Source organism: Kwoniella dejecticola, chromosome 6 (genome assembly GCF_000512565.2).
Source record: "Kwoniella dejecticola CBS 10117 chromosome 6, complete sequence".
NCBI lineage: Eukaryota > Fungi > Basidiomycota > Tremellomycetes > Tremellales > Cryptococcaceae > Kwoniella > Kwoniella dejecticola.
Genome location: NC_089306.1, coordinates 1,391,657 through 1,405,610, shown reverse-complemented (window position 1 = coordinate 1,405,610; position 13,954 = coordinate 1,391,657). Strand labels below are relative to the sequence as shown.

Genomic DNA, 13,954 nt, shown 5'->3' with positions numbered 1-13,954 from the left:
AAAGTCAATTAGCAATATCATCATCAATTATGCATTATGAGCTACAATATTCCTATTGCAATCGAGGCCTAAGCTGTCAACCTTTGTCTTCGTTCCGCTAACCATCTCCTACTTCCCGCTACATCCTGTTCGGTGGGTACAATCTTCCTCCATTTTCCTTTTGCGATGGGCTCTTCGCCTGATCCAAGCCAATCAATCAACCACCGCCTGATGATCTCCTCATCCCTTACTAATCCCATTCCTCCATCTTCTCCGAATCCCTTGACCCATCTTCGCGGACCCTCATTCTCGCATATGTGCAAGAGGGCCAGACACATAGTAGACCATGTCGGCCTTATACCTAGCTCTTTCATCCAGGCCAGTGCCGTAGGGATCTCCGCGTGTAGATTGTAATATCCCAGTAGGGCTATATACGATCTGAACGTTCTTGAGGTAGGAATTATATGCGTGTACCGAGCGTTGGGCACGGGTAAGTGAATTTCCGAATTCAGTGATTTAGCACTCTGGCCCCCTTTGTCTGCTGGTCGTGGGATCTCAATCGAAGTCGAAGTCGACCTTGGGCTGAAAAAGGAAACGAATGATCCAAACATTCCTTGATGGGCTAAGTCCAGTGGGGAATGAACGTTTTGCAAGAATGGCCAATTCCCAAGAACTACTTGACGGAATATCGATCTCGCTTTTTGCCAAGGCATTTCCGAAAGTCCGTTGGTCGTGTTGTCAAGCAAGATACTAGTAGGACCTTGTGACCATATATCTTCGTCGTATTTCTCGTTTGCGTCGGTCTCTGCTGATTGTCCATGTTCGTATCCATTGAATTCGTTCGAGTTTGTAGTGGGTCTTCGCCTCTGCCTGAAGCTAAACTCATCCGCTATTGCCCTTAATCTTCTTCTGAAGAGCTCCCTCTGCCGAGTCTGCGATAGTATGTCATCTTCCATCTCGGGCTCCTCGTTACTGTATCTCGCTATGTCCAATAACAGATTCAACGAGACATCATTCAGAAAAACGCCATATCGGGGCACAGCGGCTTCCCAGATCCGGAAGGCGATGGAGGATTTACCGTCTTGGCGACAGAAATTGAGGAGTATATTGATGTTATGATCATCCAGCTTGACCGATCCCGCCCATTCTTCACCACTACTATTCTCGTTGTCCTTCTCGTTCTCGGTAGACGTCACTTTCTTGGCCCATGTATCGACCAGCGTGACAGCTGCATCCAGGTCGGTCGCAGCATGACATGCTTCGGTAGCTACAGCCAGCGTGACTCTGTCGACGAACAGACCTTTCTGTGTTGAATTGGCATTTTGTTTTTCCTGTTCGATCAGATCTCGCCATATCTCCCACGCTTTGAGGGGTTCACCCCGCTTGATCAAGCCGTACATGATCGGCGTGAGCGTATGTCCGACGATAGCTTCTCCAGGTAAGGTCTCTGCCATTTCCAACAGAGCTTCCGTAGTGATTTTCTCATCCTTCGAACACCTGTCCAGCAATATCGACCAGGCGAATCTCAGGAGGGTACGAGTGTCAAAATTCTCCGTTCCCCTTTCCATTTCTCCTTCGAGATGAGTGGTCCGCATTTGCCGTGATGAGGGGCTTATCCGATCCGGTACTCCTAAGTGACCGTTTCTTCTGGTCGGTGATAGGTGAGGCTCGAACAGACGAATGATCTCATGTATTGATTGATTCCACCGAGATATCACCATCTTCCTGATCAGCTTGTTGATCGTGCGGCTCCTTTGCAAGCTAGCATCTAGGGCTATATCCTCATCTTCGTCGCCTTCTGATGTTGAAGTGCCATTTTCCGAACGCTTGCTGTTCTTATTATCGTTATTGTCGAAATAACCCGCCTCTCCCTCGGAACGCTTTTTCGCTAATGTCTCTTTCCACCTCAACCTATATTTTTCCGCTGATACACTATCCTCTTCGTCAATAGCTGAGAAGGTGCACTGTTGCCATTGAAAAGGTGTCAATTCGATGTCATGCCGAAAAGTATGTTTCAGTAGTAATTTCCTTAATTCAGGTGTGAGGAATCGACGTCGGAAAATGTAATGTAAGAAATGCTCGGTGAGGTGAGGCTGATTTCGAGGGTCTGACGCGGATGGTAACGATTCCAAGGTATCTATCAGGTGAGAAACCAGGATATAGATCTCCTGGCGCACAGGCGATGGTAAGGGTTGCTGTACTCCTGATTGTTTGTGTTGAAAGAATCGCAAGAATTGGATGAATCCTTTATATTTCGAAATGATGTCGATAGCATCCACCAGTGATCCTCCTACGGATATCTCCCTATCGAACCGTTGGGCGAAAAGCTGTACGATGGGATGTAGCAATGCGAACATCTGGTGCCTCCCCACATGGGCTAGTAGTCGCTGCAATAAGGTGACAGCATCTTCAATGGCTACGTGCGGAGATTCCACATATGCGATAACGGATGGCATGAACGCTATGACGTCGCTTGACCTGGAGTTGTGACGGAGCAGTGAAGGTAAGTCGTCGGATGGAATGGGATATGTGAGATCGTAGTACTCGAGCAGAGATCTAAGGGGGACCGATGTATCTGTCAAATGGATTGATAATCCCGGACTCAAGTTCTTGCTGCATGTCGATCTGATCTTCTCGGATTGCTGAGCCTTCGGATTCACAGCATGGTGAGTCGTCGTATGAAGACGCGCTCGATTACGTTCGCAAAGCCTATGAGCAGCATGTGGTAGCCCACGTACGGATCTAGGCCTTACATCTGAAAGACGTGGTCGAGCTCGAAGTGGAGAAGCTAATCCGCGAAGCCTGGTAGACCTGTCAATTGACCCTCAAAGCGATGCACCCAGGCCTCTCACTCACTCCAGCAGACCTTCTCTGCTCATAACGACATATTCCTTGATCTTCTTCTTGTTCGCAGATGCTGGAAGACTATCTCATAGAGTAACCTTGAACCCCACGAAGACACTCATCCGACCTAAGAATATCGATGAAAACAACAAATCTTGTTCCGGCGGATACCGCCGACAAAAAGATCGTCGAGGACAAAAGTTGCCATGTCGTCGCTACAACTGCCTTATATCGAGTGTTTTACATATTTGAGGAATTACAAGACCGACTTTGAGCCCAGGAGATCAATCAAGATGAGTTCGATAGCAAGAGGAATCATCACAGCAAGTCGAAGTGCTGCACGAATCGCACGCCCCGCTCATGCAGGGCCCGTAGTAAGGCGAGTCGTAGCTGGACCTTCGACTTACTCTCGACGAAGTGAGTTACTGCCCAACGGAAAGGTTATCAAAGTGGTCGCGGAAAGCTGATGCTTGAGGCGGAATATTGCTACAGGATATGCGACGACTTCGGGGGAAGCTTCGACGATCGATCCATCCTTGACGAGGGCTCTGGACTTGCTAGAGTCCGGAACAAGAGCTTTGGAAGATGGAGATCTTGCTCAAGCTGCTAAGCTGTACCGAGAGAGTGTGGAGTCGAAGGAGACAAGCGAAGGATGGCATAATCTTGGTGTGAGCTTCCCATCTCCCTTTCACTTTTGATTCTTGATCCGATTCACATACGCATTCACTGGCCATTCCATCTGCAATGGCTCCTGAAATGAGCATCGAGTGAAGGCCAAAGCTGATACGGCGAATCGTCAGAACTGCGAGTATCACTTACGTGAGTTGGATATCCAATTTCATGGAAGACGACGGGCATGCGTAGGACAACAAATGCCCCATCACGCGGAGAAGGGAGGTATTGATAAATCACATGCGGGATATCTGTAGAAAACAAAGTACAAGCAGTCGAAGCGTGGGGTAAATCCATCGAACTTCAACCCTCCCCAGACGCACATACCAGTAAGTGTCTCATCATTCATCCTTCACAAGACGGGATTCATAAGACCACGAGGCAAACCAATTACTCCTCTTTGCCTCCTTCTTGCGTCACCTGACTTCTCTGCGTGGCATGAATACTAACTAATAGCTGATATTTGTGCAGATTTAGCATCAGCATACGCGTTAGACAACCCACCTAAACCGGCTCTAGCTATAAAACACCTAACGTGAGTATTTCTCTATAGATCTCTCATCAAATACCAAGCTCTCAGCTCCAATGCACGGATTTCCACAATCTCATCGTGATCACTTGACTAATGATAATCCTGTATGTTTGCAGTGCCGCTTTGGATCTGTCGCCTGAAGATCCCGAAGTAAGTCAAGTCTGCGTCTACGCTCTGATCGCAAGTAGAATGTGGACAACCCGAACATTATGTCGCTGATCATATTCATAATTCCTATATCAATCAGATCGCTTTCAACCTCGCAGCAATCTTAGAATCAAGTGAGTCTGTCTATCAGTCACCACAATCTACAAATGGAATCAAATCAGTCTCAGATACCAAGGACTCACAGAGAACCATATCACATCTGATCCTATCTCGTGATGGGGACATCAAGTAAGACTGATGTCTAATGCCTTTGTCCCCTTCGAATAGCCGGACAACTGGAACCCGCTTTAACGTTATACAAGAAAGCACAATCTGGAGGTATTGATCGAGCCGCCCAAAATGTCCGGAATGTCAGTGCCAAGATCATTGGTGAGAGGGCCAAACAGGCTCAAGCGCAAGAAGACCAAAAGTAATCAAAAAGACATGCAAGTCACCACAATCCTCTTTGTCGGAGTGGGAAGAAACGCAGTATCTCAAATAGATCATAGAGATAGAGATAAGCATGAACGATGATACCGCATCACATGCATGCAGGAAGAATGTCAATTATTTACAACAGACCTGATTCGATCAGACAAATATATGCGATGCTGTGTATATATAAGAAGTGCCATTGGAGGGTATCATCATAATCATCACGCAAATTTTTCAGGCCATACAGCTCTCAGCTGTGTTGGTCTGGCTCACAGCCCAGCTTGCCACATCTCCCTAGCATACGTCCCAAATACCGTGTTAATCTGTATTCCCTTAGCATAGGGTTTCATATGTTTCTCTTTCAGGCCAATAGTCGGATCGAGCGAGTTGACCGCGCTCACTACAAAGGAAAACGGGAAACGGGATCAGGTGTGCAAAAGTACCATCATGAGAATTGTGACAGAGCTTACGGAAATCGTCCAGAGCGAAATCCATAGATACCACATCTATAATCTCTTCGTTGTCCACGTCAGGGAAAGGAGTCTGGATAAAATCACTGCAGCATGATGACCGTCATCCAGGTCAATATATGCTCCGTGGCATGATGCTTGGGACCAGAAGCAACTTACGGTTGATTCGCAAAATGTGGCACTTGATTTATCATCGTCAGCTTGTTGCCCAACGTTACCAAACGGATCTATAGGTCAGCTGACTTACCTGGAAAATGCTCAATATCGTCGCCTTTCCCAGGACACGCATCTTTCGTCACGAAACCCATAGTCCGAGGCTTCTTAGTAGTCTTTCCATCGGGAAGAACAACCTGATCTCCATCGAGTAAGTGATCTTGTTGACCGGAAAGAAGATGGTCTTTCCATTGCTCAGCCATCCAATCATCGTATATCCCATTGACCCTCGCTTCCTCTTCGCTTTTAGTGGTCGGCTGCGAGGGAACAAGCTTGGATGCTCCGGCTCTATTCATTTGGTCGGTAATGCTCCTTGCTAATCCCGCCGGAAGTCGAACATAGACGAATGCACTTGTACTATATCACGACGCTCATTCACCGGTCAGCTGAAGTTGAGCTGCGAGACGCACCGATCAGCTTACAAGGGTGAGACCGTCAACTCATCATTCCGATCGAACCTTCCTTGAAACTGTGACGACACATAAGCTGGAGAGCCTTGGATCGTAAGGTCAATGAGAGCTTACCAAGTCGAACCGCAAGCTTCCGGCATTACCGATGATAACTCTCGTACCATTTCTTTCTCCGTCCACGATCGTACGAGGCAAGACCTGATCCGAGAACAGGGTCAATACCGAGCGAGGATGACCACTGGGGTGTCTGGAAAGGAAGTAGTCGTGCGGAGCTATCCCGAGAGGTGTGGAGATGTTGAGATCTGCTGCTAGATCGTGGAGAGCCAGCGATATATTTCGACCAATTGGCTATGGACGTATCGTCAGAAATGTAAGAGGCTTCGCATGCGACAAGAAATGACCGACCAAGTCAAACTCCTTCTCTGAGGTATTCGTATGCCACTGATAACTACATAAGGTGGTGATTCAGCTCTTGTACAGTAAACGTTTTCGCGAGCTGACCTTACCTGACGGAGTTGGCGTCAATATACCGCCTAGCGACATCTAAGGGCTCCTTGTCGCTTCTTGGCAGGGAAGATCTGTCACGAAAGATGCGTAAGCAACAATAACGGGATGCCCAAAATGCCCAGCTTACGAGGTGAAGGCAACAGTCTCCAAATACCGTCCAGGAACCACGCTAATGCATCTTTTCAGCTCAGATCTGGCTGCGACGTCCGATGAAATTGTGCTCACGCGATAGATCGGTCATCGTATTGCACGCAATCGCGTACATGGGTGTGACCACCTAGAAGTATCGACGTGAGCTGGTTGCGATGGCTGGAATTTTGCTGCAAAAAGCTCACCGAAGACGTAAATAGGTACTCGCGGATGAACTTTTCTAATGGCCTCAAAGACCGGAGCGAATTCACCTGTCTCGCCTCTAGCAGGCATATGTCCGGCTAAAACGCTAAGCGGAAGTATAGTTTGTTAGCATTGAGAACACCCATTCCAGATACCAACGGCCGGTAAGCAGACTCACAAATAGTCAGGCTGCTCCTTGATCGCCTCAAGGAACCAAGGTTCTTTAGCTAATTTCGAAGGCTTCTGAATCGATATCCCTCTTTCGTATACGGTCAGCTGCTTGAATCATGACTGATAGAAACACGGAGTCAACAGCTCACCGAGCATGAGCTTGGACTATGATTTATTTTGTAAGCCAACAGAATCGCAGATATTCAGATGAACGAGAGATCTCACAATTGAAGATCACTCCGAATGCAGTCACTTTTCTACCTCTATCCGGACATTCAAGAAGTCAGCTTTCGGTCTTGCCACGGTAGCGATGGGTTTCAGATCTGACATACTGCTCAGTCTCAAATTTGACATATTGTTCACCTAAGGGCACAGACTGGAACGACCCATCATCCGCCTGTATCGTGATATTCACATTCGACGTGATATATCGTCCGTTCCTATATTGATAAAGTAATTGAACAGAGTAAGGCTGGCAGGAAGAAGTTGACCGATCAGGTACTCAACCCACCATCGACCTTTGTTCCTATACTCTTCCAAAGCATCTTCGTAGTGATACAGCTCATGATTACCTATAGTGATGACATCGTACGGTAACATTGCAAAGATGTCCTCTGCCTTGCTTGATGCTTCTGCTGAGGAGGAGACAAGCCCGGAACCATCATGATGATCACCTGCGTCACTGTTCGAGTTGATCAATGAGCTCGGACATTACTTTACCAAGGACGAGCTAGCTCACACAAGTAAGAGATCTACGCCTTTTTGCTTGGATATGCGCCGCATATGAGTCGCAAAGGAAGCTAGGCTTCCATAGTCGCCTGAATAATTCTATTCTGGGGGTCAGCGTGGTTGCGTTCCGAGGGGATCAGGGAGAACGCACAGGTTCAGGCCATGTATCCTATTCATCAGAGTAAGCTATGGCGCGCTTGAAGCAGGAGAGGCAGCTTACATGTTGGTGTCCTAGGAGCCAGCCTACCGAGCCTGATCAGCTTTACGTGTTCGGAAGTACGCTGAGAGCTGATCGTGTCGACTCACCATGGATATCGGAAGTGCTGAGGAAATTGACATCCTTCCATTCTAATTGCCTGGTAGGTGCGGGCAGCTCAATAGGCGCTCGCGAAGCTACTAGAGTAGATATCAGGAGTAAGACTAAGCCGAGTCTCATCGTCGAGGTTCCTCTTAGCGTTGTAATTATGAGAAGACGTGAAGCAGTATGTATAAAATTCGAACAACAGATCAAGAATGAATGAATTGGATCGTGGATCTGCTTTGTCCTCTTATCTACCTCATCCGGATCTACAAGCGTAATCTAATTCGGACATCGCCGCTATCTCTTTCTCCGACGGAGATCGCATGACACGTTCCAAAGTCCCAACAGCTGGCTCGTCAACGTTCTCATGCACAGCTATTGAGACTCAAGTAGGATCACTGAATGAATGCATCTGCTATACCACTTTATCTCTCAGCACTGATCTCGCCCATCTACAAGCCAGTCAGGCTCATTGGCACACATACACTTCCAAGATGTCCCTACAAGACCGTCTTGGCTCCCAGGACTCCCTGTCCCTCTTGACCACCGCTACTTCCCTCGCACTGGTCACTGCAGGCAGCACAACTGGATTCGGGTACAACTTCCCCTTGATGGTACGTTATCACTGTCTACTTTGTCAGCTATCTCTCCCCCTACTTACCATATGAGAAGATGCAACAGCTGACGCAGCATGACCTGTATCACTCGTAGCTATTCGGGATAGTCGCCCATGAGATGCACAGCACCACCGTCCCTTTCCGACAATTTATATCACTCATCCTGTTCACTGGGCTATTCGACCTCTACTCTCTACTCGCCCACAGTTTCTCCTTTTTCATCTTACTCTTCTCCATCTTGTTATTCCTGATCAAGATCCCGCTGTTCTTCAGCTGTTTATCGCAATTGAGAGAACGGGGGAGTGACCTGAGTTTCGGGGGTTGGAATATACCTGGGAATGTTAATCTCCCAGGAGGAGGGAGTGAGTCTAATCTTCCTACTTCAAACTCTCCTTGACTTCAAGAACGAAAAAAAAAACAAACCCCCAACTGTCAACCGTCAACCCTTGCGCCTCTCTGGCTGTCCTCCGATCATTATTATGGTTGTAAAGTAAAGTATGAAGGATGACACGCTGACGATCAGCCCCGACTTGACTCCAGATTGGAACGTCCCTTCTATGCCTGGTGGCTTCTCTTCCGCCCAATCTCAATCTCAACCTCAGCCACAAGGCCAAGGCAATCAACAACAACCGGGTTCATTCCCTTCGTCCGGTGGTTTCAGACTAGGTGGGGATGATGACGACGATGCTCAAGGGAATCAACCCCCCGTACCTCCGCCAGGTCGGAATGGATACTCTACCATTGCTTAACTTGATCCTTGATCCTATATCTCATCGGCGCTGGCGATTGCTCTGCGGGCCGGAGCGGGTAGGAGCAATGTTCGAGAATATAGTATTCTGTATTCATCCGATGTTTCGAGATAAAGTAGACCGATCTGAATTAGTTATCACTCGGTGACGATCGAGAAAGAATAACACATATATACATATACAATGCATCTCACAGATATCTAAGTCATAATCATCGGAGTAACCCTGTTTCATGAGGGTATAGAGATAGGTGTATCATATACCTCTACTTCGTTCCATTGCGCTGTTCACGTCAAGCACTTCATTAAGAGTATTTGATCCGCCCATGAAGTCGCCTGCGTCTAACGTCTCATCCTGTCCCTTGAGTATTTCCAAGGAAAGATTGGATGATCCTCCGAGAGGGACACCTGTTATAGTAGACGACTCGATCAGGGGGTTATGGAGGTTCTACAAATACAAGCAGGGTTAAAGGTCGTAAGCGGGATAATCACCAGGCAAGTTGACAGTGTTCCGTAAAAGAAGGTCAATGAGATAAGAGGGAGTCTGTGCTCACCTCAGAAACAAGTTTAATCTCCATAGCTTTTCTCAGGGGAACAGCTAGACCGTACGTCGAACTTTGCATATTCTGCTCTAGTTGTTGCTGGGTTTGCGACCACTACAATGTCGACATTATCAGATCAGCTATTTGGCCATGATGGATCCCGAGCCTGAACGAGCTAGCTGAGTATCGAACGTACCTTCTCTAACCTGGTTTGTAAAGGGTGGACATTGCCTGGTGCTATAGTCTGGGCAGCTGATTTGAGGCCGTGTCTGAACGTATCGTGAGTCCCTGTCACGGGGTGAGCTGTGGCCTATAGAGGGTTTGAGGTCTTGTCAGCTGGACTTGTCTCTTGAGCAGACCAGATACAAGACATAGCTGACCTGAGCAGAAACGATATGGGCGTCGGACGATGATTGCGCTGCTGCGGGAACGAGACGGAGAGACTGGGCAAACAGATGTCAGCTTCTTTTGCTCTTAAATGGGGAGAGAGCGGTATAGCTGACCATGTTGTGCGCTCTTGCTTGTCCTTAGTAGTGATCTATAGCAACGCAGAAGATGATATGTTGAAGTAGTTGAAGTAGTTGAAGTATAATCAATAGTCAACCAGAGAGGACGTTGATGTGGAGGAGACTGAAGCATCATCGTATATCGACGCGTGTGCACAGGTGCCACATGATCGGTGATACTCGGTAATTGCGCTATGGTGGGGGGATTATTGAGAAGGTGGTCTTATGGTTAATACGGATTCGGCTTCAAATCTTGCAAGTACAGCATCACGAGTAGACAAGAGACACGATTCCAAAGGGGGCGTGCATTACATTACTCGTATCATTCACCTTGTTACTCATCATCGTCATTATCATTCCTCATACCATCACCCATCTACTCTTCCCATTGTATCGTCCTCTTCAGGTGAGTCACATTTCACTCTACAACACGATATAAACAAAGAAAGGAGGAGAAGCAGGATCAAATTACAAAAGGGCGCCTTAGGAGGACCTGTCTCAACTAAAGAAACACGTTACCTTGCTGACACACCTTTCTCCCTTCTTTGCCTCCTTGCATATACATACATACACCCTCACTTCCCTTCAACCAACTATCTCACCACCATTGTTCTACTTTACTTTGACCTCACCTCAACATCGACTTATCCTTTACTTCTTTTCATCTATCGACATACCGACAAACCTACATATACATATATCACCTACAAACCTCGTCATCCAACATCATCGGCTCACTCAATTCGACTCGACTTACCTATCATCTTGACTATACAAAAATCCCGCACTTGAACATCTTCCTTTATCACGCCTTCTGCTCATACTGATACTGTCACTGAAAACCGCCAATAGTGGGAGAGACACGCGTGATCAGTCACTCAACTTAGCTTCCCGGCGAGACATTTCGATAGATCACGAGGAACGAAGCAGGTTTTATCAGTTTAACGTAATAGAGTGTATACATATCCAGGTCAGTCATCATTCCCCCTATCCCTTCTGAAGAGTAATGTATGAAGCGAGGCGACGGACTGCGCGAGAATGGCGATGCTTGTTTGTGTGCTCTCGAGCCATATCCATCATTCCCCTTTCGGCTCCGTTATATACGGTCATGGCGCACTGGACATGCTTCTTGCGCATGTTCTTGCTAAGTCGAGTTGGATGGTCTGGCACTCACGCACAAGGCCATCTGCAAGCATACTAGGATTGAGAAATGCATGTATAAAAGAGCAACATAGCTGACAAATTGATTTTGCTTCTCACTACCTCTATCACCCATCTGCAACAAATAACGTATTTCGTCATAACGAATATCGACCTTTGTCCTCATTGTTCGTCGTCGTCGATTCGAACCAACCTTTCACCTGATTGCATCACCTCTTGCGACTCCGATATCCCCAACGAAATCACCTACGCTTCGACTCAACGTGTCTTCTCAACCTCAAAACCCCACTGCATCTTTCTGGGATCTGATCAATCGTATTTTTACAATACTCAACGCTATCGATCAAATCCAAAACGCTTCGATCTCATCATCGTCCTCTTCGACCTCCGTGGCAAACGACAAAATCCCGCGTCAAACAAAATCGCAAACTCCCGCACGTTCCTCACGTCGCGCCGAAAACGACCCTTACCCCAAATCACCACCCAACGATATGGCTTACGGTGTCCCACCATCTCATCCGCCAAACAGGATGACTTCTATGGATCTTAGAATCGGCGGGAAGTACAGAATCGGAAAGAAGATCGGAAGTGGTTCTTTCGGTAAGTCCTTCTGCGCTGTCCTGTTCTGCACGGCACGTGCTGACAGTCCGTGCAGGTGATATCTACCTCGGTGTGAACATCGTTTCAGGAGAGGAGGTAGCCATCAAGCTTGAGTCTGTGAAAGCCAAGCACCCTCAGCTCGAATACGAGTCTAAAGTCTACAAGACTCTCGCTGGTGGTGTCGGTGTACCCTTCGTGAGATGGTACGGAACAGAATGTGACTACAACGCTATGGTCTTGGACTTACTGTAAGTCACCCTTCTCATCGACCTCAATGGCCTTCCATTGCTGACAGTACAACAATAGTGGTCCATCACTCGAAGATCTATTCAACTTCTGTAACCGAAAGTTCTCCCTCAAGACCGTCTTACTTCTCGCTGATCAACTCATCTCTCGAGTCGAATACATCCACTCTCGAAATTTCATCCACCGAGACATCAAGCCCGATAACTTCTTGATGGGCATCGGTAAACGAGGAAACCAAGTCAACGTCATCGACTTTGGTCTCGCCAAGAAGTACCGAGACCCAAAGACCCACCTTCATATCCCTTACCGAGAGAACAAGAACTTGACCGGTACCGCCCGATACACCTCTATCAACACTCACTTGGGTGTCGAGCAATCTCGACGAGATGATCTTGAGTCTCTGGGTTACGTGCTCATGTACTTCCTCAGAGGTCAACTCCCTTGGCAGGGTCTCAAGGCTGCTACCAAGAAGCAAAAGTACGACCGAATCATGGAAAAGAGTGAGTGACTCGTCAGATGTCGGGTGTAGGCAGCCGCCGCGAGCTAACTTTTCGTTACTTTGACACTTCGTAGAAATGACCACTCCTACCGAAGTCTTATGCCGAGGATTCCCCAATGAATTCGCAATCTACCTCAACTACTGTCGATCACTCCGATTCGACGACAAGCCAGATTACTCGTACTTGAGGAAGCTGTTCAGAGATTTGTTTGTGCGAGAAGGATTCCAATACGATTACGTATTCGACTGGTCCGTCCAACCTTCTCAGAAGCAAGTCCAACAACAGGAGCACGGTGACATGGCCGCTCAACAAGCGATGCAACAGAAGAGAAGAGTCATGCCCGAGGATCAAATGGGTGGGATAGGTGAGAACCAAAGACAGTTGAGATCCCAAACTAGGAACAACGCTAGGGAACAAGGCGGCTGGTAAGACCCCGAAATACACGAGTAAAGGACAAGAGGATGAAGGAATAGTCAACAAATAGAGGAAGAATACAAGCTCAACATGGTTCGGCTCGCCGTTGTCGCTCACACGGGGAAGATTGATCCAAGTCCACCTCTTAGAAGAATCAGTCGAGCTCAACCTCGTAGACACATTGACGCGACATATCGCACAATCCACCTCGACATCTCTGATCCCTTATCCGACCGCTCACCCAAACGTTCTGCCTCCATTCAAACGTCTTTACCAACCCCGATTAGACATGTACAATACACATATACCCGTCTCAACACCTCTTCGTCCTCATACGCCGTCCGCCGTCTCGTCGACAATACGGTCAATTCAATCATTTCAAGCAGCCCTCTTCGGTTTCGTTAATCCCATTTCAGTGACAATATCCGGTATCAGACTCAACGCCAAAGTGATTTATCAGTGCATCACTCCTCATTCATCTTTATCTTCCCGACATACATATTTCAAGTCGGATGAACCTACATCAACAGCAGCAGCAGCAGCAACAAGCAGCAATAAACATATGATCCTATATTGTGCATAAACACTTTTCCCCCTCTTCCCTCTCGTCCCTCATCTCACACCTCAGCATCCTTGCCAGACTCTCTCAACCGGCAGCCTAGGTTTGGGTTCTCATCTCGATCCACCCGAGACTCGATTCACCGCGCACTGATCACGCCCAAGTCCCCGTACGTTCGTCTTTCCCCTTTTCATACCGCCATGCTCGCATAGAAATGGTATGAACAAGAGGGAAAGTTTGTAACGCGGGAGGGCGCCATCTCTTTCGTCTTATACCATTCATCTATCACGTAGTCTGTGTCTGATCGCCTACCGCCTA

At 47.6% G+C, this 13,954-nt stretch overlaps 6 protein-coding genes across 6 annotated transcripts; 3 read left to right on the top strand and 3 right to left on the bottom strand.

The window, feature by feature from the left end:
* Nucleotides 1-68: 68 nt before the first annotated feature.
* I303_105385 (uncharacterized protein) lies at nt 69-2,435 on the bottom strand (the record flags this gene model as incomplete). The annotated part of the gene is made up of 1 exon (XM_018408463.1): nt 69-2,435. The coding sequence occupies one exon, from the start codon at nt 2,433-2,435 to the stop codon at nt 69-71; it is 2,367 nt and encodes a 788-aa protein (XP_018262154.1).
* Nucleotides 2,436-3,116: 681 nt separating this feature from the next.
* On the top strand, nt 3,117-4,608 carry I303_105384 (uncharacterized protein; the record flags this gene model as incomplete). The annotated part of the gene is made up of 8 exons (XM_018408464.1): nt 3,117-3,240; nt 3,316-3,491; nt 3,624-3,642; nt 3,753-3,824; nt 3,967-4,030; nt 4,144-4,177; nt 4,275-4,308; nt 4,463-4,608. The coding sequence occupies 8 exons, from the start codon at nt 3,117-3,119 to the stop codon at nt 4,606-4,608; spliced, it is 669 nt and encodes a 222-aa protein (XP_018262155.1).
* A 270-nt stretch (nt 4,609-4,878) lies between these two features.
* Nucleotides 4,879-7,878, bottom strand: I303_105383 (uncharacterized protein; the record flags this gene model as incomplete). The annotated part of the gene is made up of 20 exons (XM_065969149.1): nt 4,879-5,009; nt 5,080-5,165; nt 5,239-5,260; nt 5,327-5,649; nt 5,715-5,761; nt 5,817-6,050; nt 6,108-6,150; nt 6,209-6,280; nt 6,337-6,378; nt 6,435-6,486; nt 6,545-6,648; nt 6,721-6,801; nt 6,863-6,878; nt 6,939-6,976; nt 7,046-7,153; nt 7,225-7,395; nt 7,453-7,541; nt 7,594-7,611; nt 7,663-7,685; nt 7,749-7,878. The coding sequence occupies 20 exons, from the start codon at nt 7,876-7,878 to the stop codon at nt 4,879-4,881; spliced, it is 1,830 nt and encodes a 609-aa protein (XP_065825221.1).
* Nucleotides 7,879-8,237: 359 nt separating this feature from the next.
* I303_105382 (uncharacterized protein) lies at nt 8,238-9,109 on the top strand (the record flags this gene model as incomplete). Its single annotated transcript, XM_018408466.1, has 3 exons — nt 8,238-8,357; nt 8,455-8,722; nt 8,901-9,109. 3 exons carry the CDS (start codon nt 8,238-8,240, stop codon nt 9,107-9,109), a joined length of 597 nt encoding a protein of 198 aa, XP_018262157.1.
* Nucleotides 9,110-9,364: 255 nt separating this feature from the next.
* Nucleotides 9,365-10,156, bottom strand: I303_105381 (uncharacterized protein; the record flags this gene model as incomplete). Its single annotated transcript, XM_018408467.1, has 5 exons — nt 9,365-9,556; nt 9,663-9,764; nt 9,847-9,960; nt 10,031-10,093; nt 10,154-10,156. 5 exons carry the CDS (start codon nt 10,154-10,156, stop codon nt 9,365-9,367), a joined length of 474 nt encoding a protein of 157 aa, XP_018262158.1.
* A 1,652-nt stretch (nt 10,157-11,808) lies between these two features.
* Nucleotides 11,809-13,092, top strand: I303_105380 (casein kinase I isoform epsilon; the record flags this gene model as incomplete). Its single annotated transcript, XM_018408468.1, has 4 exons — nt 11,809-11,917; nt 11,973-12,165; nt 12,224-12,663; nt 12,737-13,092. 4 exons carry the CDS (start codon nt 11,809-11,811, stop codon nt 13,090-13,092), a joined length of 1,098 nt encoding a protein of 365 aa, XP_018262159.1.
* Nucleotides 13,093-13,954: the final 862 nt, after the last annotated feature.